This window comes from Camelus bactrianus, chromosome 1 (assembly GCF_048773025.1).
Source record: "Camelus bactrianus isolate YW-2024 breed Bactrian camel chromosome 1, ASM4877302v1, whole genome shotgun sequence".
Lineage (NCBI taxonomy): Eukaryota > Metazoa > Chordata > Mammalia > Artiodactyla > Camelidae > Camelus > Camelus bactrianus.
In genome coordinates this window covers 97,128,701-97,150,447 of record NC_133539.1, presented here as the reverse complement: position 1 = coordinate 97,150,447, position 21,747 = coordinate 97,128,701, and the positions used below count along the sequence as shown (strand labels likewise).

Genomic DNA, 21,747 nt, shown 5'->3' with positions numbered 1-21,747 from the left:
AGATCCTAACCGCTTTTAGTTTAGAAATTGCATCCTGTCAGTCTCTGTGCTCAAGTGTTGATTCTTTTTCTCCACAGAGTAGTTGTTTCTTTGCTACTTAGTGGTTATTCTGTGTCAGGTTACTATGACATGTTATCTCATTTAATTTTCACAGCAGTCAAATTATGTAGACACTATCAATAGCCTCAGTTTACAGAGAAAGAAATTGAAAGCTTAGATTAAGTACTTTTCTCAGGTCACATAGCTGGTAAGTGGTGGAGCTAGGATTCAAATCCAGCTTTCTAAGTGGAAATTGGGCTCTCTCAATTGGAGTGCAGGTATACAGAGTAATCCTGGAAAACTTGAAGGATAAGATAAGGGAGAATTTCATATTGTATAAAGATGTGAATACATGAATATGATTTCCTGTGAACTTAAGTAGCAATGGGTCAACCTCATTATAAAACCATCTTTTAAAGCACTTGCCAAAAAATAAATTTGGTAAGTTGCTTACTATCTAAAATTATTTATTGCATTATAAAATAACCTTCATTCAAATTTAATACTTATAATTAATCATAAGCAACTGTACATGTATTAGAAAAGTTGTAGTACTTACTAGAATAGCATTGTACTAAGTGTAAACCATTAAGGAACTCACCCTTTAATATTTATTTATAAATAGCAAACACTGGAAGGATTTAAAAAGCTACTTTGAGTTGCCAGTGTTTCATGGGATAGGGAGGTGCATCACATGTAAAACCCCCTACTAAGCTATACCACATTTGCTCTTAGTTGTGAATAATTCTATTAATTAATTAATCAATTCACCCTTTATGTCTACTTGTAAAACATTTATGAAGCAAAATATATTTTTTGGAAAAAGTGGATGATTTTTTTTTATTGAGCACTTTGTACAAGTCCTTTTTGTTGATTTAATTTTATTCTCAGATGAGATCTAAACCTTATGCCCTTTCCCTATCTTTAAGTGTTTATAATAAAGTTCCTGTGTCTAAATATGACTTAAAGTTAAATCCACAACAATAGTACTGTTTAAACCAAAAGCAAGTAAAACTATAATAATTGTGTATTCTTCAGTTAAATTGAAATAGTCTGCAGTCAAGTATAAACTTGATTGAAAATACACAAATAACATGATGGGTCATCAGAATATGAGAATCCTATCCTAAAAGTCTTCTTTCAGATAATGTATTTGTACCCCAGCTTTTTTAGTAGTAATATATTTACCTTTTCAAAATTAAAACTATGAAAGTTTGGGAAATAAGAACAATTACAGCTAATCCAAGTTTTTAACATAATTGCTGTCAGTGTTTGCATATTCTCCTCCAGACTTTGAGTACATATGAATGGATTTTAATAGTTGCAATCATGGTTAAGTAGCTTTTAAGTAGTTTTTACTGTTCCAAATATTTGTCCATTTGTACAAAGCTAATACTGATATTTCAGGGGTTTTGAATTTTTGACTCATATTTTGACATCTGTGATACCATCCTTTCCAGTTTTTCTTCCTATCTCTTTGGTTGTTTCTTTTCAGTCCCCTTGGCAGACTTTTCCTTTCTATTTATTCTTTTAAGTATTCTTGGTGTCTGCAGGATAGTGTCCAGACTGACTTCTCACATTCTTCATCATGTTTAAGAGCATCTGGATGGCTTTGGATATCATCTACATGCTGGAGGAAACCATGTATATGCTCTTGGCACTCAAACTCATTACTTAGGCATATGTCCTTATATTCAAACTTCCCTGATCTTTTGTAGCCAGTTTAATCTGATCTCTCATGACAAGTTAATAACAAAATAACTGCCATGTCTACCTCCTGAGTATTTCTTCAGCCTGTTCACCTGTCTCATTCCTGTTCAGGGCACAATCCTTTCTTAATTGGAAATGTTAACAGCCTTCTGACTGGCCTTCATTATTTGAGTTTTCTAACAGGACTGAAGGTACCTATGTTCTTTTTACTTAGAACATTTTTGTGTGTGTATCCTTTTCTTCTCCACTCAAGTGTGACACTTCCTCTACTAAACAATTTTTTTCCTGACCCTAGATCTTGATTATGTGCTTCTGAAACACCCTCTATAATCTTGCCCTGTCTTAGCATTTATCACACGTCTAACTTGTAACTCCTGTAGTAAACTGTAAATTCTGGGATTATGTTTATTTGATAGTGTATCCCCATAATCAACATTTGATAAATGTTCCAGTACATTAAAATTGCTCTGGAATGTAGCTTCACAAAATTTGGTATCTGGAAAGAATGTTAAAAATTATTGTGTATACAGTTAAAGGCAAGAGTCAGATGTAAAAAAATAGATTACCTAAGTCAGTGTTCCTTGTGTACTTCATGACATTTAGATTTTGACCGCTATACCTTACTAATACCAATTATATAGTTAACATATTTAAGTGTTAACGATGTGCCAGACACTAATGCTTTATCTCACTGAATCCTAGTATCTGGTCCTATTTTTTATCCTTTGGAGAAGCTGAGTAACTTTTGTGAAGTCATATCGTAAAAGTCATGGAGTTGGATTTCAAACCTGGTTATGACTCCAGAACCAAAGCCCTTTTATTTGATACCACCTCTGAGTTTATCTTCTGAGTCTAGAATTATAACTCTAAGTTGGAAAGGAATCTAGTGGTCATTTATTTCAGCCGCTTATCTCATACTTGAGTCATGTATGTCTACAGCATACCTTCCAAGTTGTCATGTAGCCTTAGAACACCTCCAGTGATGTTTATCTTAGCATCCCGTCTTTCTTTTTCCGTTTCATGTTTAAACCTTTTATGAATCCTATACAGCAGAGAATCTAAAATGTGAAGCAGAAAAATACTTTGCCATCACTTAAAGATTTAGTAAAGAGATTAGGTTCATGTAAAAACGTAAGCTGTGGAAACATTGAACTGAGAACATTCTCTAGTTAATTCTGTTAGTTTTCATAGCTGCTGTATTCAAGAATGTGGATTCCAGTTCATGGCCATAAGTCACTGATTTTAGTACAAACGTAGTTCTAAAGTTCTTTTTCAAACTGGATAAGGAGACATGGCTGAACATCTTAGAGATCACAGGAATGTTTTCCTCTCTTTGTAATTATTGATTTTAGTGGTGATGTAAGGGTTTCATGGGACTCCTTTATATGTGCTTTGATCACCAGTGTAAAAGGAGTAAAGCACATCCGAATCTCTTCAGACTCCTGAATCTAGTTCACTTAGAACTCTCACTTGTTCCTGACACATTCCTAAAGCATGACAGTTTGAAATGTCTTCTTTCTCTGACCTGACCAAACCAGCAAGACTTTTGCCTCCTCTTTCCACCTTTAGAATAGCTTTTCTTTTACTTCTCTTTAGATTCAGTTCAAAGCATCTATAGAGAATAATGCTGGGGAATTGAGAGAACTCACAGATGGATATTTATGAGGTATGATTATACAATTAAGCCTTCACTAGATTGATAAAATGATTTTCCTCTAAATCTGTGATTCTAAGGTAAAAAAGACTTTTTCACGATTTTTATCCAAAAGATTGAGTTTTTAAAGCCCACTTTATTTTTCACAAAGTCTGCTATGACTTTGTCAGTCACCATGATCCATACATAGGACTGCTAAGTTTCACTGGCATAATTTTGTCAGAAGCAACCTGAAAATCTATAGAGCTCTGACTTTTCTGTTCCTCAGACTTAAACAGTTTCTCTACTTACTTCAGTTGCCTATAATATATATAGACTGTTAAACTTTCTTCCTCCTCAGTGAGTAACAACCAGATGCAAGGAACATCACAGAAAGATTATTGGCTTTTTATTTAAGCTCTCTTTGTCAGGGAGCAAAAGAAAACTCTAAGGAGGTCTTCCCACTTCCCCTGTGTTCCAGTGACACCCTTCTAATTAGTTTCTAATAGTTTAAATAACTAGTTAATTTCTTAATTGTTTTTCCTGGTGCAGTAAGCCCAACTTGACATAAGTTCCTGTTGAACTTACAAAATATAATTAGATAATATATTAAATATCATATGTTTTATTCCATCTTTTTCTTCAATTAAATGTTCAATATCAGTTATATGCAGAGTGTTGTAATAAGTAGACTCTTGAGATGGACACAGTTCCTGCCTTTAATATTTAATTCAAGGGAGAAAAACATTCAGTGAAGACAAAAAAATAAAATTATTTATGGAGGAGTCAGGGGGGTGAGGCCTGTCAGCAAGAAAGGAAGAGAAAAGATTATGTTGGTGAAGCGTTGCATTTCATTCATTCTTGTCTCTAGAATCTAAATTGATTTAACAAACTTCAAGTCATGATGTAAGTCTAGAAATCATAAAAATTTTACACAAATTGACTTACAAACTATTGTAAAATTCTGTCATTAACCATAATAACATAGAATCGTCATTGCCTAGAATAATTCAAGGACGTGGATTTCAAGATTGAAATGACAAAGAGTTGTTAGCTGTTAAAAACTTGTCACTGATAATGTGCATATTTGAGTACAGTTCTGCTTGAGTGCAAAACCTTTATAACCCTTCAGATTTTATAGTACTACTACTTTATACTTTTCTTTATTGTCCTATACCAAAATCCCTTTTTGAATTAGGTCATTCTAAAGCAGTGATTCTCACGTAGAGTAAATGTGGTTTAGAACCAAAACACTTTATCCCACTCTTTTTGAGTTGTTTTTAGTAATACTTAATGTTGAAATGCCACATGATACTAAAGAAAGGCATGAGACATTTTAAACAGTTTTTTGGAAACTTTTATGTTGAATTTAATTCAGTTCTATCTCAGTGGCCTTTGGAAAAATTTCCCACAGTAAGTTAGGATTATTTTCATTCCAAACAGTGAAATACTGAGATCCTATAGTATATCAATAAAAACTTAACCAGTGTTCAATCCACAGGAATGCTATGTATGCTTAATAAATATTGGTGTAAGTGTACATCTCAAATCAAACAATTTTTGTTAGCATATATTTTGTGGCTACATTAAATCTTTAACATTTGATTAATTGAGTATAAAGAAATAAAGTAAATCAAGTATAAGGGAATCAGGCATAACTAGGATTATTTTATTCTTTGGGTGAAACATAAATACAAAAGCTATTTCTTAATACTAACTGTATTTAAAAAGTTCTTTTAAGTTTCTTCTGTTGTAAAATATCTCATACAATCTTCACAGCAATCCTTTAAGGTAGATACAACCATGACCCCATTTTACAGATGAGGAAACTGGTTTCAGTGTGTTAACTTGGTAGGATCACCCCTTCAGTAAGTAGTGGATTTGGGATTTTAAAACCAGCTCGTCTACTTCTAAAGCCTATGTTCTTAAACCACTTTATTATTCTTTGAGAGTTCAGCCTTTTGCATAGGCAGCTGATAAGAGGTAAACTGTCTTACCCCCGGAATGAAGTAGAGAGCAAAAGAGAGTTAAGACAAGTGTAGCAAAGTGACAGCCTAGACAGCTTGAACTCTTCAGGGCGTATCTTCACAGTACTTTCCTTATATTAACTATTTGCTCAAACCCAAACCAATCTAAACTTTTAAAACATCCCAAATGCAAAGCATTCATTGATTTATTACAACCAGATTTTTTCCCTGATACAATATTATTTTCATTTTATAAAGGGGTAATGACCATGCTTGGTGCTGTCCTTTTAGTCTAAATGATAATGAAGCAACTGTCTTTTTAAGAACCTCGTGATATTTTTTTTATTCTTCTGGATTTATCCTATTTTGAAACAGTTCCTTGATAACCTTCATTTTCATTTATTACTATCCCTGGACTTTGGGGACAGATTAAAAAGGGACATAAGGTAGCAAAGAAAGATTAATTATTAACCTAGGAATAAAAGCTGGATTTTAGGCAGATAACCCTAATTGCTAACCTGATATAATTTTACTTTGTCAAATATATTGTCTGTAAAATTATGCTTTTTCTGTAAAGCTATTTTAAATAACATCTCTGCACCTTCAAGAAATGAACATAAATGAAAAGATTAGCTGTAAGGTGGGCAAAAATTATGTTATGTGCCCTTCACTAGTATATTATGACATTTTGGTATTCAAGGGAATAGCCTCATCTTGACTAAATCTGGTTAGGCCTCATTGTGGAAATGGGATGGAGAGAATTTGCTCAAGAATAACTGTTAGTTGAAAAAAAGATAGTTTGTGGAATACTTGAGAAAGAAGAGGCAAATGTGAGGCCATTCAATGAAAGAATTAGCTTTCCCAAGAAGTGTAGTTTCTTCCCATCCCATCCTCTATAACTATTCACTTGTTGGTCTTCTCCAGTGTTTTGGCCCCATTTGTCTTTACTGTTTAACCAAGCTCATGTCTCACAATTTGAGCTAGCCAACACATTCTGACAACTTTCAAACCCAGACTACTCGCTAGAGATTACTTTGGAGTTCTAGATACCTATTTCCAGCAACCTTCTTTTTTTATTTCTCCACTGGGATCTATATCCCAGATGTCTCAAAATTCAACAACCCCAAATGTAACTTAAAATTTCTTCCAAGTTTCTCTGCCACTCACTTTCCACCCCTCAAAAAATTTAACCTTCTTCCTGAGAGATTAATTACCTCCCTACTCCCTAGTTGCACCATGCTAAAAACTCCAGTCATCCGTGGCATTTTCTTTATTATAGGTGAGCCCTTTTCATTTATCATCCCTCTGATCTCTCACAGATTCTCTGTGCTTCAATTATAAAAAAAAACTTTCATTTTCCCTTGCTTAATGCCTGTGACCAAGCATTTTGCAGTGTCCAGCTATCCCTTCTTCCCCTTTGCTTATCTTAGGTAACTTTTTTAAGACCTTTATTGAATAGTACTATCTTTCCTTCTAACCCCCCTGCCTACACACACACACACACACACACACACACACACGCAAAACAGCGCCTTTGAGTGTTTACACTAAGTTTCATTAAAGTCTCTGAAACTAAATGATGAAAGAAAAAGGAAAACAATCTGAGTAACTTGCCCCTAGACACAGCAAATCTGAGGTGAGGCCAAACTGCGGTGTGTACTTGCTAATTCTACATCAAGTGATCATCCCACTGATGGACACTGTCTAACTTTGTGCCTTTCCACCCAGTATCTGTTGAGTGTTGGGCATGTATAGAGGAGACAGATTGGAATTTCTCATTTTTTAATATAAGTGTCATCTAGAAAGATAGATGTTACAGAGATTTGGCTATTAGGAAATAAGAGATAAAGTTTGTTCAGGATTTATGACCTGTTACCTCCAAAGGAATTTGATTTACCTAGATGTATGAATTAGATATTAATATTAGGCAGTAAGAACATGAAAAGTTTAGTTTCAGACTGAAAAGGAGTAATGAGATTAAGGAATGTTTCCCCCAATTATTTATTTTAAGTTTGCTTAAAATAATAGCATTACCCATATTCATTAAATACCAAGGAATGCTTGGGAAAAGTCCATTTTGCCATTAAGTGTAGGAAATGGCTTTGGAGGTGATCCAATACAGCTACCTCATGTTAACCAAAAAAAAAAAAAAAAAAAAAGGGCCTCAGAGTCATTGTAGCAAGTGATATATTTAGGACTCAAATCCAAGTATACAGTTTGTGAGTCCAGGCTTCTACAGCACTCTTTAGTAAATGGCTGCCAGCCTTGTAGTAGATTTTGTACAGCACGTAGCGTTTTGTCTGGTAGGAGATAGATGCAACTTTAAAAACCCAGCCTGTGTTGGTTAGTACCATAAGTATAGTATGAGCTATGACCTACTACACTGCTTCTGGAAAGGTTAGAGATGCCTTTACAGAAGAGAAAATATTTGAGCTGAAAGCTATAAAAGAATGGTAGAATTTCCACAGAGAGTGAGAAACTATGAGCAAAGAGAGTGAAAGTAAACCATGGAGGATCTTAAGGAGTTTAGGCTATCCATTGCAAAAGTTGAGCAGGCCAGTGGAATGGGGATGGGGGTAGAGGGGGAGGATAATGTAAAGATTAGCATTAGAATATATTAGTAAGCTAGTTTCTCGTCCCCCACCCCACCCCACTTGGCCCATTCTTATGTAATTGCTAAAGAATTCTAAGTTACTTTTGGAAATGTTAGGTGAATTTAGCTGTATAAAAAGGTTGTTTTTATAATGGGCCCAGAGCTGGGTGAAAATTTATTAAGTGCTTGTTTTGTCTCTGAAATGAAATGCAAATCTTACGTTTTTGTTTTTATTTCCCTTGACATTCTTTTCTATCATGTTCTTTCTCCAGTTTTGCTCATTTTCATATACTTAAATCATGAAAATTTCCTTAGGTGATGAGAGTGCTATTATTTCCTCATAGGTAAAGGGAATGAATGCTATATTGTTAACCTTTTAAAAAAGGAGAATTGAAATTAACTACAAAATGACTGTTAAAGCATAGTTCTTTGTCTGAAAGGCTTTTTCTTAATCTTTACCCTTTTCCTAACACAGCTGAAGTAATTTGAACTCATATATTTTAATGTCTTCATTCATATTAAGAATTTTTATTGACTTTTTCCTTTCTATTAAAATTTTCTACTTTCTAGGAGAAATAGCCCTTAAAAATCAGTCTTGAAAAACATCAACCTTTTTCTAGATTAAAGTCTACAGTACTTTAATCACTGAATTCTGATAAAGTAGAAAAATGTATCAGCTTATATCCCAACAGTCTGAATGAATACATGGAACTGCATTTGCTTTGCTCCTTTTCAGTATTACTACATTATTTAGGTTTTTGTCAGGTATTCTGAGCTGGGCATCAGTTGGCAAAATTTAAAATCCTTTCTAATCCCTCTCCCCCTTTTCACTCTCAGGTACCAGTGTTCATCTCAGTCTAGGTAGTCGTCAGTCATATACTGTTTTCCCAGTCTCCAGGAAGTAAATTAAAGTAGTCAGGACTACAGTGTCAGACTTTTAATTTGGCTTAAGCCCCTTGGTTATTTATTCTTCATTTCCCAGTAATTAATTGTTATTATCAAATTATCTATTGCTACTGTGTAAACAGTAAAATGAAATCTCTTTCAATAGAGTCTGCTCTAAGTGTAAGCTTTCCAACACTGGGGGAAATGACACCCTCCTCCTACCCCTTTCTCACACCCTTTCTTTTTTCATTCTGACTCAGAGGAAGGAAATAACTTCATTGTGTCAAACTTTGCCTAATGTTAGTCTAATAAGAAATAACTAGCTAGTGCATAAGCTCATTTATCTTAAGCAGATGTGATTCCATGTCCTTATAACATTGAAGTATTTAATGTGAAATAATAGAATATTAATTAAACTTTCTTAGTTTATTTGAAATGTTTGGACTGTCATGGTAAAATTGCTATGCATATTTCACTTTTGTATCAGTCTCCAGTTTTTCTAGACTACATTTTTACATCTTCTATCTTGAGTGTTTTAATAGAAAAAAAAAATTTTAGTTTGGCTAGTTTTTAAATTGTTTCCTTCAAGTAACTGTTCATCAGAATTTTACTACCAAATACTAAAATAATTCCCCCCAAATATCATAGCTTTGAAGTGTAAAGAGATCTGGAAAAAGGAGATAACGTTAATACTAGTCTTACCTATACCTTTTTTGTAATTCATTTTAATGTAACATTATATAAGTTTATGTAGCCTGTCTTACCTTAGATGTTTATCACAGACTTTTACTATTTACTTACCAGAATCACTTTGAACAGAAGTAACTATACTGGGATGTATAAATATTAAGTGATTTTAATTTACCCTACACCAAAGAAATAAAGTTTACAAATTACAAACATCATTTATATTATTACTATATCAAACATAGTACCTAATCTTTCAGAAAGAAACAGTTCCAGAAGCAGGTGGAATTGTTGGTTCTTTTCCTTCTTTTCTCCCTTTCTTGTTTCCTGTCTACTATTTTTTAATGTCTTGAGTTCACACTGTACAGGGTAATAACTCTTTTAAGAGTCATTTTCATCTTGGAATGTGTTTTTCAGCATTCTTCAGAGTGCACTGAAAGTAGTCTTCTATCCCTGTCCCTTATCTACCTACCTTCCCAAACAGATAACCACTTCCTTAGTGTGTGTATGTGTATGTGTGTCCTTCCAGTCTCTTTATGCATATATAAGAAATACGATATATATTATCTCCCTCTTCACACAAATGATAATATACACACATCTGTACCTTTACTTTTCAAGATCTGCAAGATATATCATTTCCATCTCAGTACACAGAAAAGCATCTTTGTAGGTTTTTTTTTAATAGATCGCCAGTGTAAATTGATGGATGGCTATACCATCATTTATTTAACCACTTCCCCATTGATAATCAGAAGCCTTGATATTATAAACAGTGTTATATTGAGAAGCCTTATAAATACATTATTTCTTATGTATGTAAAAATATCTGTAGGATAAATTCCCAGTTGTATGATTGCTGACTTAAAGAGTGAGTGAGTGAGTGAGTAAGTGTGTGTGTGTGTAAAATTTATTAGGTATAACCAAATTGCTCTCTTTAAGAGTTATACCAGTATACCACTTGTACCAGCACTATATGAGAAGGCCTATTTTCCCACAGCTTCACTGAACAGTATATTAAATTTTAATATGTTTGCCAGTTCGTTTAGGGAAATAGTATCACATTATAGTTTTAATCTGTATTTTTATAATGAATGAGATGCTGAATATTTTTTCATGTCTTGTGAGCTGTCCATGTGAAGTCTATCCATTTTTCTACTGGGCTTCTCGTCTTACAGATTTCTCGAAGTGCTTTATATTTTAGGGAAGTTATTGAAGCAGCTTTTTATTTTTTTATATTTTGAAGCATAGTTAGAAAGACCTCTCCCACTCCAAAGTATTAAAGAAATTCTTCCTAAATGGGCTCTTTTAAGGCCATTAGTAGAAGTGATATGGTTGACTCTGGATAAAGGGGGTCTAAGGTAGGAGAGGGACTTTCTTTGTATTGATTGTATACTTTTATGTGTATAGTCTCTAAATTTATTCTTTACCATGTATGTGTATCTTTTTTACCTTTTATTTTGAAATAAGTGTAGATTAATAAGAAATTGCAAAAAAAAAAAAAAAAAGTACAGGGAGGTGTCATGTACCCCTTCACCTAGTTCTCCCCCAAGGGTAACATCTTTCATGACTGTAGTAAAACAAATTGACATTGGTACAATCCACAGCATGTACCTTTTTTTCCTCTTTTTAAATATCCTTTTCTGATCAGGATTTTGACCTGAAATTAATTAGATAAATGTAAAATGTGCTTTATTTGGTGAGTGAGGTTTTTGTAGCTGCTAAAAACAAGTATCACTCTTTATAAAAATATTTAGCTGAATTTTTAGTAGTTCCTTGGTAAAAGCTTTTTTCACACCATTTTAAGACTGATTACTTGAGAAAATAATAAAACTTAGTTTTGTGAGTAGCCATTTTACCTGTTTGCTTAGCTTTTATCATCCACAAAAATCACTTATTTTGTGTTACTACTAATAAAAAATCTACACGGGGCATTTTTGTGAGTTTTTTAAGTCGTGAAATTAAACAGATTGTTTTTACGTTGGTAGAACTTATGGTTAATAATTAGAATACATAAAATTTTGAGTTCTTAGCTTAATTTATTATATGTCTAATAGTTTCTTTCTTAACCACAGAGGTTTGCATTTGACCAGAGATTATCTACATGAATTTTATCTATTTAGGCTCTTTTTTGGAAGGAGAATTGTCATTTGCTCATAAATTAGACTAAATATCTTTAAATTCCTCTTATAGAAGAGTGATGGATTTTTTTTTCTTTTAACCTTGATAGGCTTACTGAGCTCTAGAGTCATTAGATTTTTTTTTCTTGCAATCAGCAACTTAACAGTTTCTTTCTAAAAAATAAAATATACATGTCTTAGAGAAGAGGCAAAATATTACCCAAGTTAGAATTAAAGCGTTTTTAATACTGTTGATGTTATTATAGAGCCTATTGCAGGGGGGCAGGGGGATGAAAGTTGTATATGATATACTGGAAACAGTACATGATTCCTGAGGACTGGCCTCCAAGAAAGATTATAGCTTCTACTTGTCAGTTTATGAAGAATTGGTTTTACCTGGTTTGGGTAAAGGGGCTTGAACATAAGTATATGGCATTTGCCAATTTGATCAATGAAGCTCTTATCACAAAACATTTTATTTTGTAATTTGGGAATTCATGTTGTGGATTTTTAATTATGATTGTGACTCAACAGAGAAAGTTAGAAGGGTCTTTGAGTAAAAGCAAGGTAAATTTTTTTGTATAATAAAGTAAATTTTTTTTTGTATAATATTCTGCATGTAGATCCCTATAATCTTACTGTATCTTCAGCTTTCTAAACAAAAGAACATTTTAGTCCTTAGCAAATATGTAAGCTATACTGGCTGTCTGAAGATCACTGAGCAATTACCTTTTCTAAGAAGTTACCTCGCTTGTTTTCAGAGCTGAACCTCTAGGAATGTGCTAGATAAGATAAATGGCATATTATGAAAATAATTTAATCTTCAGATCCATGCTTAGTTTCACAGCTAGCATTTGGTGCTTGAAGCACTCTTCATAATCTACACAACTCTGTATTTCTTTTAGGTCATTGTAGATAATTACTCTCTTCCTTTCACAGTCTTACTGTTGTGATAGAAAAAGCATGTGTTTTGACATTAATTAGGTTAGGTTTTCATCCTGTCCCAGTGTTCTGTCTTTGAGTAAATTACTTGGCTTCAGTTTCCTCAACTGTAAAATGAGGATGTTGCTCAGGCTTATAGTAAGGACTCACTAAAGTAATGTGTGCCTACCATAAAGTGGGCAGTTGTTCGTGTTCTTTTCCTCTACATTGTTGCTTTGTTAATTAGCATTTGTATCAAAGGAGAGCAGGAGAAAGACAAAGTAGTCAAAATGTAATAGAGAAGAATGTGCACTATTTTTATCCCAAACAGTGGCCATGATGTCTCTGTCCACATTAATAAAAAAAAAAAGAAAAAGAAAAATGTTGATTTCTCATAAGGAGTTTTTCTCAAATGTGAGATCAAGTTAGCCTAACTTAGACTTCACTGATTTTAATTTTTAGGGAGGAAAGACAGGATGATTTGCACAAAGTCACTGAGCTGAGACCATGGATGATACAGTTAGCCTATTAAGAAGGATAAAAATGTAGGAAACTTATGAAGCCAGAGGTTCCTATCTGGCCTCTTGTCTTAGGTTTCAAGTGAGCTATTGTGATACGCAGGCCTGGGAAGAAAAGCTGTGGTGGGGAACCAATTGGGACGAATTAGAAAATGAATAGCATGAAAATCCATACTATCTTGCTGTACTATTGATGCTTTAAGTTTTACTTTTCTTGTGAGTGTGATTATAATTTACTTTATTTAAACACTAAATTCAACCTCATCTGGTTCTTTGGGGGCTGCAATTCCAGTAAGTGAAAATTCATCACGTATGAAGTCATAGTCTTTTTTTCCCCACAGTTCTGTACCTCTGTCCATTCCCTCCATATCCACAATTTTTAATTCATCTAGTAAATTTTAATCCAGTTATGATTTTATTCTAAAAGAGTGACCCATAGTAAATAAAAAGTTCCTTTAAAAAAAAAAAAGGAAGTATCCCTTACCTTTATATAGCACTTTATAGTTTACCAGAATAGTTACAAAGTCTTATTAGGAAGCCTTCTCTTAGGGAACTTAAGTTTGGAAACTGGTTAATCGTCAGGTTACAGTGTGGTAGATGCAGTAATAAAAAAGAAAACAAGGCATAATACTATACCATTAAGTCAAGGAAGTAAATGAAGGAAAATTACTCATTCTGCTGTGGCTGATGATTCTCATTTTAAAAGAGAGCATAAAGCCCAAACCACTGTGTTGACTTTGAACACAATGGAAAACAACTTGTTACCCTCATGGAAGCAATATTCTTAAAACCATGTTCTGGGATCTTGAAATAGAATACCCTTTTATTTGTTTATATTTAAGACTACCATATTGGTATTTTTATTAAAAATCAGGCTATTTAAAGCAGTGGTTCTCAAACTTCAGTTTCTTTCTCATCACCTAGAGGACTTATTAAAACAGATTTCCTGGGTCCCACCTCAAGAGTATCTAATTCAGTAAGTCTGGGTCTGGGTGGGCCCAAATATTTCCATTTTTAACAAGTTCCCAAATGATGCTGATGCTCCTGGTCCAGGAAACCACACTTTGAGAACTACTGATTTATTCAAACTCAAAAAAATTTAATGTTTTCCTAGTATGAACCAGTAATTGCTTCTAATCTAATTACTATCATATTGACTCTTTTGGTATACATTTGAGCTCATATGTGCCAAGCACTGTTTATTTGTTGACAGAGGCAAAGAAGATAAGGCACCTCCCTCAAGGATCTCAGTCTAATAGAGTTATCCCTGGTAATATTATTTAAACTCACTTAATCTTCTCAGAAGTTTTATGAATTATGGTATATAATCCTTCTTTTAGGTGAAAAAAACTAAAGTCCAGGAAGGTTAAATAATTTCCTAGAATTCACACAGTGAATATAAGGAGGAGCCAGGATTTGTTATTCTGCTTTCCTGGTTATGCACTGTAAAAGTTTGTGATGATTAGTGAACCACAGGAGAGATGGAATAATTGGTTCTACCTTAGGAAATCAGAAGGCATCTCAGAAGAGATGGCACCAAGCATCTTCAGGAATAAGTAAAAGATAACCAGGTAAATTGGAACTGTGAGCACTTCCAGCTGAGGGAGCAGTTTCTGCAAAGGCATGGAAACCTGAGGGGATATAACGTTCCACAGACCGCAAATAGTTACGTTATGTAAGACCACACACAATAGACCAGATGGAGTGTGAGAGGAGTGGAGACCATAGGAGGCAGAGGTCAAGGTCATGGAGTATTTTGTATACCGGGCTAAGAAATGTTTTTAATAGAATTAGATTTTTTTATTCTTAGTCTCTTTCATGTCTATAAGCTAGCAGTTCTCAAAAGTATGGTCTTTGGGCAGCAGAATCAGCATCAACTGGAAACTTGTTAGAAATGCAAATTCTTGGACCCCTCTGCAGACCTGCTGCAGTGGAGCTCAGCGGTCTGTTTTAACAAGACCTCTAGATGACTCTAGTGCATGCTGAAGTTTGAGAACTACTGCAGTAAGTTATAGCATTCTTGGGTAACAGTCTTCAAAGTGGCCAAAGGGACAATAATGATAATAATCATATCTGTGACTGATTTGATTCTGTTCAAGTACAATGTTTAACAAAGTTAGAATAGTGATACCTATTAAGAGACACATGTCTTCAGCTTGATCTGTTTATACTTTGCAAACCTGTTCCTCTGTAGCAGTAAAAGGTCTGAGTCAGGACTAGAGGTTATTATATCAGCAAAGAATAGAATGGTAACTATTTTTCCTTAGCTGAGGGAGTGGTTTAGAAACTGACTAGGTTTTATTTTAATTATCAAAATAAATAAATAATAAATCCTTTTTGAAGGGTTTGGGGTTTACTTGGGTGTTTTGGTTGCTTGTTAATATGTAGAACTGGTGTTAAAGTTAGCATTTAAGGTATTCTATTTAAAACTGATGTTAAAAGAATTGAATATATTTAAGTCATGACTAAATGAGAAATGACTAAAACTAATTCAGTTTTTTTCTTGATATAGAAATAATAAGGTATAATCTAGGATTCTCAGGCAAATTCTAATCTAAATACCTGTCACTCTTTTTTGCCAAATTATGGCCAATATTTGGTGAATTTATCTACATGGTGTCTGAACTGAACTTTACACTGAAGTTTATATTAGCTGTTCTGCAGTTTATAGTTAATGTAACCTTGCTTTGTGCAGCTCTCTACAAGCATTTGAAGCCTAACATATATAAGTATTAATGATTCATATATCCTTTCCGGTTATTAGGTATACAGAAACTCCTTTTCATCTTAGAAACAGCAGCAAGAAATGAAGTAGTATGCTATAATTAATATGGTTAATGCTCAGATAAACAAGCTTAGTGTTTTTCATGCATTGATTCAGAGTTTCGAGAATTTAAAAGTGAAAAGTCTATGGAGGCATTGACACTAGCCTTCGTTTTACAGATGAGGGAACTGAGATTCAAGGAAGTTAAATACTTGATTTGATGGTAGTGAAGAGCAGAACCAGGATATAATGATCTACTTGGATTACATTATCAAAAGGCATTACTACATCAGACAAGATATTTCTGAGCCTCAGTCTGATGTAACATTGAGGCTCCACATCATCTAAAGTAAACTAATCTTCAGATATATTAGCATGTAAATTTAGCACTAAATACTAAATGAAAAGTATCTAGTAAAGTTTTGTATAAAAATGATTTAGAGACCTCTTCTTGTATTTGATAAAATAGATTAAAGTATCAGATTTATCTTTACAAGAAAACCTAATTGAAATTTACAAAAACACCAAGGAAAGGATATGGATCCTTTCTAGATATATGGGGGAATATAAACTGCCAAAGAAGACAATTATTCAACCTTCTGTGTCATTATCATACACATGCTAAGGTGATATTTGAACTTGGGATGTACTTATCAGCTAGACTATTTCCAAATATTTCCAGAAAAAATTGATCTAAACCACATGCCTTAGTAGGTGATTTTTGCCACGTAGTAAAACTACAGTCAAAGCATGTAGGTCTGCCAAAATGTTGAGTTCCTTGTTAACCAACCCTGCAAGTTCTGTTTGCCCAAAAGCCTTCGAATCATTTTTACAAGCCAGTTTTTAAAATTTAAAATTTAGGTATTAAAATATAAAATCTGTAGGAAAAAATCATCATCTGATTTTTTAATGCAATAAGTAACCACTAGAATTAATACATAGAAGGCAATTAGAATATATAGTTGGTAAATGAAGAAGATTGAGAAAGAGATGTAGAAAGGGTACTGCTCATTCAAAATGTATCTTAAGTTCACTGAATTGAGAACTCCTGACTAGAATTGGGAGTTACATTTTAAAGTAGCATGTGTATGTCATAGGCAGATTAGAAGTGTTGGAACTACAAAGGATTTTTAGAAGTCATCTATTTACTGAGATCTTCATTTTCAAAATGAGAGCTCTGAGTATGAAATTGTGAGAATAGACTAATCTATTTTAAATTACCATTTTCGGTTTTACATAAAACACAAATGTTTTTAATTATTTTAAGAGTTGGAAGAGAGCTTACATTTTTTAGAATAATTTAATGAAATATTCTAATTTTTTCCAGTGCATCTGGGGGAGGTGGTGTAGCCATTGACAACAAAATAGAACAAGCAATGGTAAGTAAAAATATATAGCCCTTGCATTTCATTGATTGTTGGTTTTTATCACTTCTGAAAAACAAATACCTAATTTCTTTAAATCAAGATGACCAAAAGTGTATTTTTGAATATGAGATTTAGTTGAAGATGCTAGAACATTGAGAATTTTTAGTCTAGAAATACCGGTGGAGTAAATACTTCCCCTGTTTGAACGTCTTTTATTTCATGCATTACCATTGATAAGGGCCCATTTTGATAGATATACATATTCAGTATGCATTATGATACCCAAAATATTTTAGCATCAGAAATAGTTCAGAGACAAAAGAGTACTGAAATAAAAACTTTAGCTGGAAATCTTTTTCATCCTTTGGTCATTTAAGGAGACTGTTTTACTCAGCTTTAATAAATAGTCTGTTTCTGTTAATTAACTCACTGATTTCTGCTATTACTACAAATTTTTTTTTCTTTAAGATGTTCTGTTTATATATAAAAATTTTGGTTCAGGTTATTGAAACTATAGTTAGGCTATAAATAAGGACCATTAGTCTCAAACTATTTTTTTTTAATTTTATCTCTTAAATCAGTACTATAATTAGTTTAATATCCTTTGTTTTCTTAATCTGACATCTAAGCATATTATCTTAATTAAACTTTTTTTTAATTCTAAGCTTATAGTAATTGACAATTTAAGGAGCATATATTTTTTGAAATCACTTGAAACTTTGAAAAGAGATTCCTGGGCTTGCTGCCCTAGTTGGGAACTTAACTTTTTATACCCCATCTTCCTTAGGGTCAGTCAAGATACAATAGAAACGTTAAAAGCAAGAGCAGAAAGCGAATACAAAGCCGCCTCGTGTTTGAGGCACTAGGTGAGCTAGAACCAAACAGCAACTCCTTTCCCTCTCACTCTTTTTGACATTCCTAATTTTGTTTTTCACAGGATCTGGTGAAAAGCCATTTGATGTATGCAGTAAGAGAAGAAGTGGAAGTTCTAAAGGAACAAATAAAAGAATTAGTTGAAAGAAACTCTTTACTTGAACGAGAAAACGCACTGTTAAAATCTCTTTCAAACAACGATCAGTTATCCCAGCTCCCAGCCCAGCAGGCCAGTCCCGGTAGCACTTCTCAGCAGCAGGCAGCGACAGCACAGCCTCCGCAGCCGGCACAGCCTCCGCAGCAGCCGAATGTCTCCTCAGCGTAAAGCTCTCTTGCCTCATTAAGAAAAACTGAAAGCAACCTATCCTTGTGTGCCACTCATGTTCTTTCCACTTGATACGAAAGCAAGTAGCCATGCTTCGGTTGTGTGTTTGGCCTTTTCAGTATTAGACAATCATTCTACAAGAGCTTCTCCTCTCTCTGAGATGTCATGCAGCGCTGTCAATGTTCAGGTTATGTCCTCAGTACACAAGGAGAATAACAGATGGGATGTGTTAAAGCTAGCAAAGTTTGCATTTTACCTGGTGCGCATGAGTGGGGTCTTTTAAGAGCTTTGGTGGCTCTCCCATGTTTCCTGTTTCCCATGGATTTACCCTGAGCCTTTCTATCACATTATAAGTAACAGTTCATCTAAAGAGCCACTTTTCTTTCAATATCAGTAACATTTGCCTACATAAGTTTTCATTTATTTGTGTTTTATTTATTACAGGGCTGCTATTTTCATAATGTACATGAACAATGTCACAGAACTTTTTTAATTTTTTTGAATAATTATAAGTATCAGTAAAGGAATTGAAAGACAGGATTGCATTTAATAGATAAAACGTTTAGGCAATAATTGAACAAAAGAATCCTGGCATATTTCTAACACTAATGGCAATTTACCTTTGGTATTTATTTTCAGTAGTAAAGACCCAGCTTGAATGTAAATTTTGTATAGTGTAAGTATGAAGAACATAGTGCAACTGTACAGGTAGTCACCAGTTATTGTGATATAATAAATAATTGGGCTATTTTGATGAAGAAAACTTTGTTCATTTGTTTCTACTTTCTAATAGAGAAATTGCCACGATTCCTCTGCTTTTCGACATTTCGTATGACTCTTTTTCGGGTGGGAATAAAAAGCTGTGAAATTGTTCAACCTACTTTGTAACCAAAGAAGCAAAGCTGTGTAATGGAGTTGTTTTTTTTTTTTGGGTTTTTTTTTTTTTATAATGCACATTCTTTATGTATTTTTACTTAGTGTTTTCTCAGTCACAATTTTCTTTGCTGTCTTAGCATGATCTGCATGATCTATAATCTTTGAACCACTTTCGTACCTCATGTTTTTATCCAGCACTCTTATTGTAATATGTACTAGTCTGTGAACAATGTCAAATAAAAAAGAACGAACAGGTAGTATGGTGGAGCTGAGCTAGTGTGCTATACACTAGTTGTAAAAAAAAAAAAAAAAAATGAAGTGAGCCATCTTTTGTTCATTTAAAATGGTGTTTTGAATTTCGTATGCAGAAAACGTTTTGTTACATTGCAGATTTTAATGTATTTAATAAATGCAACATGCAGATTAAGTGCAGTGTATACTGAGTATTTAAATTAAAATGTACATTTCATAAATACAATTTCAAGAGAAAGCATCATTTTGTGTATACTAACACATTAAGTGTATGTCAGAAGTTGATGTATAAATATATATTTTAACACATTTTCTGAAATTAAACTGCAGTTTTGTTGAAATATTTGGCTCTATATGTGTTCAAAATTTAATTTGATTAGATTTGTATTTTCGCAGTTCAAAATATTCCTTAAATGAAAACTTATGTTATTAATGACTTAATGATGGTTCTTAAATTTTCAAAGTAAAATAATTTAAAGAATGCAAGAATGGTGAGCAATATTTGTACTTAATATTCATATTATGTCAATGACATTTGAGTAGGAAATCCTTGTCTACCAAAACTTTTACTTGAATTCAGAAAGGTGCCTGTAGAAATTAACACGCTGTGTATCTATAGCCAGCTAGCTAATCAAGAGTTAATGAGAACCAATAGTTAGCTCTCTGTGTTAAAAGATGAAAAATAAGTGTTCTTTATCTATTTAAAATAAAAACTTAATCAAATCAGCTACAAACTAAATGGCATAAAATCGAAGTGTACATGGGATTTTCAATTATTTTACATTATAGTTGTGCTGAATGATATATTCACTAAAAACAAAATTTTAATGTTAATTAACATTAGAACTAACTAAAGGAACTAAGTACTTAGGCTTAAAGAAGCAAGCTAAAGATGTGGAGTAAGATTTTAAATAGAGCCACCACAGATGAGCTAGAAGGTGAAACTTTCGTGTCGGAATGTTAACCAAAAGGCTCACCCGGTGTGCCCCTTAAGAGCAAACAATGTGGTATTTAACACAGGTGGAGAAAAATTAGTATTAGAAAGGGTTGAAATTTTGTGAAAATGTAAATTTTGATGTTGGGATAGAAAAACACTTTATAATCAGTAAAGTAGTAGTCACAAAGGAAATGATTAGTATGTTTAAAATGGTAATTGAAATAAATTACTACTTTTTAAAAAATCACGGTAGAAGAGAAAACCTTGGATAGTTCACAGAAGAAATAAACGGCAGTTGCTAAAAGTTGAACCTCTAGTAACCTAAGAAATGCAAATTAATATTTAACAAATGATTTTTCTTTTAAATAGCAGGACCTAATGTCGAAGGGCAAGCTTTCCTGAGTACTTCCAGAAAGTAAGTTGGCAAAATGTATTAAGGCCTTAAATATTAATACACTTTTCAATTTATTTTAATGACATGAAAAGATACTCAACTAATGGTGCAGTGTTCGAAAAGTGCAAAATTACAGTAGTGCCTGTTCTCTCCTCTCCTACCCTCTTCTCCTTCCCTTTGGATCTAAATTCGTCATAAACACCCTTAGAAATAGCTGTGAAAGGAAGCCTGTACATCCGGACCTCCTCTAATAAGGCATGCCCCCACTCCAAAGTCAGGGACAGGCCTAAGAGGGGGAAAGCTGTGTGCTTGCCAGCATCAGATATTCTGTATATGGAGACATCAAGCATTCCCCCAAGTGGTTAGTTTAGGATCTTAAGTAAATTTCAGTTTTACCTCAGATATTTAGAGTCTCCTGTTACACATGGCTGGAATATTAATTTATTCAGATGCCAGTTTGGGAGCACAGTCTTACAGGAGAGCCATCTGTAATTTTCTCAGTGAAATGCTCATAGACCAAGGTGCCACCTAAGTTTTTTGTTGGTTTACTTTAGCCAAGCAAAAATTCAAGTAGAAAATTTGTTTCTGAGATGGGAATGTGTCTTCAGTATGAACCTAACTTTCCCCAAGCTACAATGTGATTTTATAGCTTGCTACAGCCCCCCCCCAAGGAAGGGGGGGGATTGTAAGATACTAAATATGTTTAACTCATAACTGTATGTCCAAAATAGCTGTATATTTCCAATTTTATTTCCTGAGCTAAGCATAATAAGTGTTATTAAGACAGGAATGCTTTACTACCAAGCCCTCAGTGGTGGATAATTAAAACTGCTATTATTCGCAAGGAATTGTCACAGGTCAGAGACTATGATGTTTCTCCAAGTTC

At 33.5% G+C, this 21,747-nt stretch overlaps 1 protein-coding gene across 3 annotated transcripts in view; it reads left to right on the top strand.

The window, feature by feature from the left end:
* Positions 1-19,871, top strand: part of TSC22D2 (TSC22 domain family member 2) — a 47,759-nt gene extending 27,888 nt beyond the window's left edge. For 2 of the 3 annotated variants that reach the window (XM_045506931.2, XM_010970417.3), the window contains 2 exons: positions 17,165-17,216; positions 18,142-19,871. In XM_045506931.2, the coding sequence (XP_045362887.2) occupies positions 17,165-17,216; positions 18,142-18,402 (313 nt within the window). In that variant the 3' untranslated portion in view covers positions 18,403-19,871. Of the gene's footprint in view, positions 1-17,164; positions 17,217-18,141 lie in introns of those variants that run through there. The other variant, XR_012509007.1, reaches the window with a different exon arrangement.
* The last annotated feature ends 1,876 nt before the right edge of the window (positions 19,872-21,747 follow it).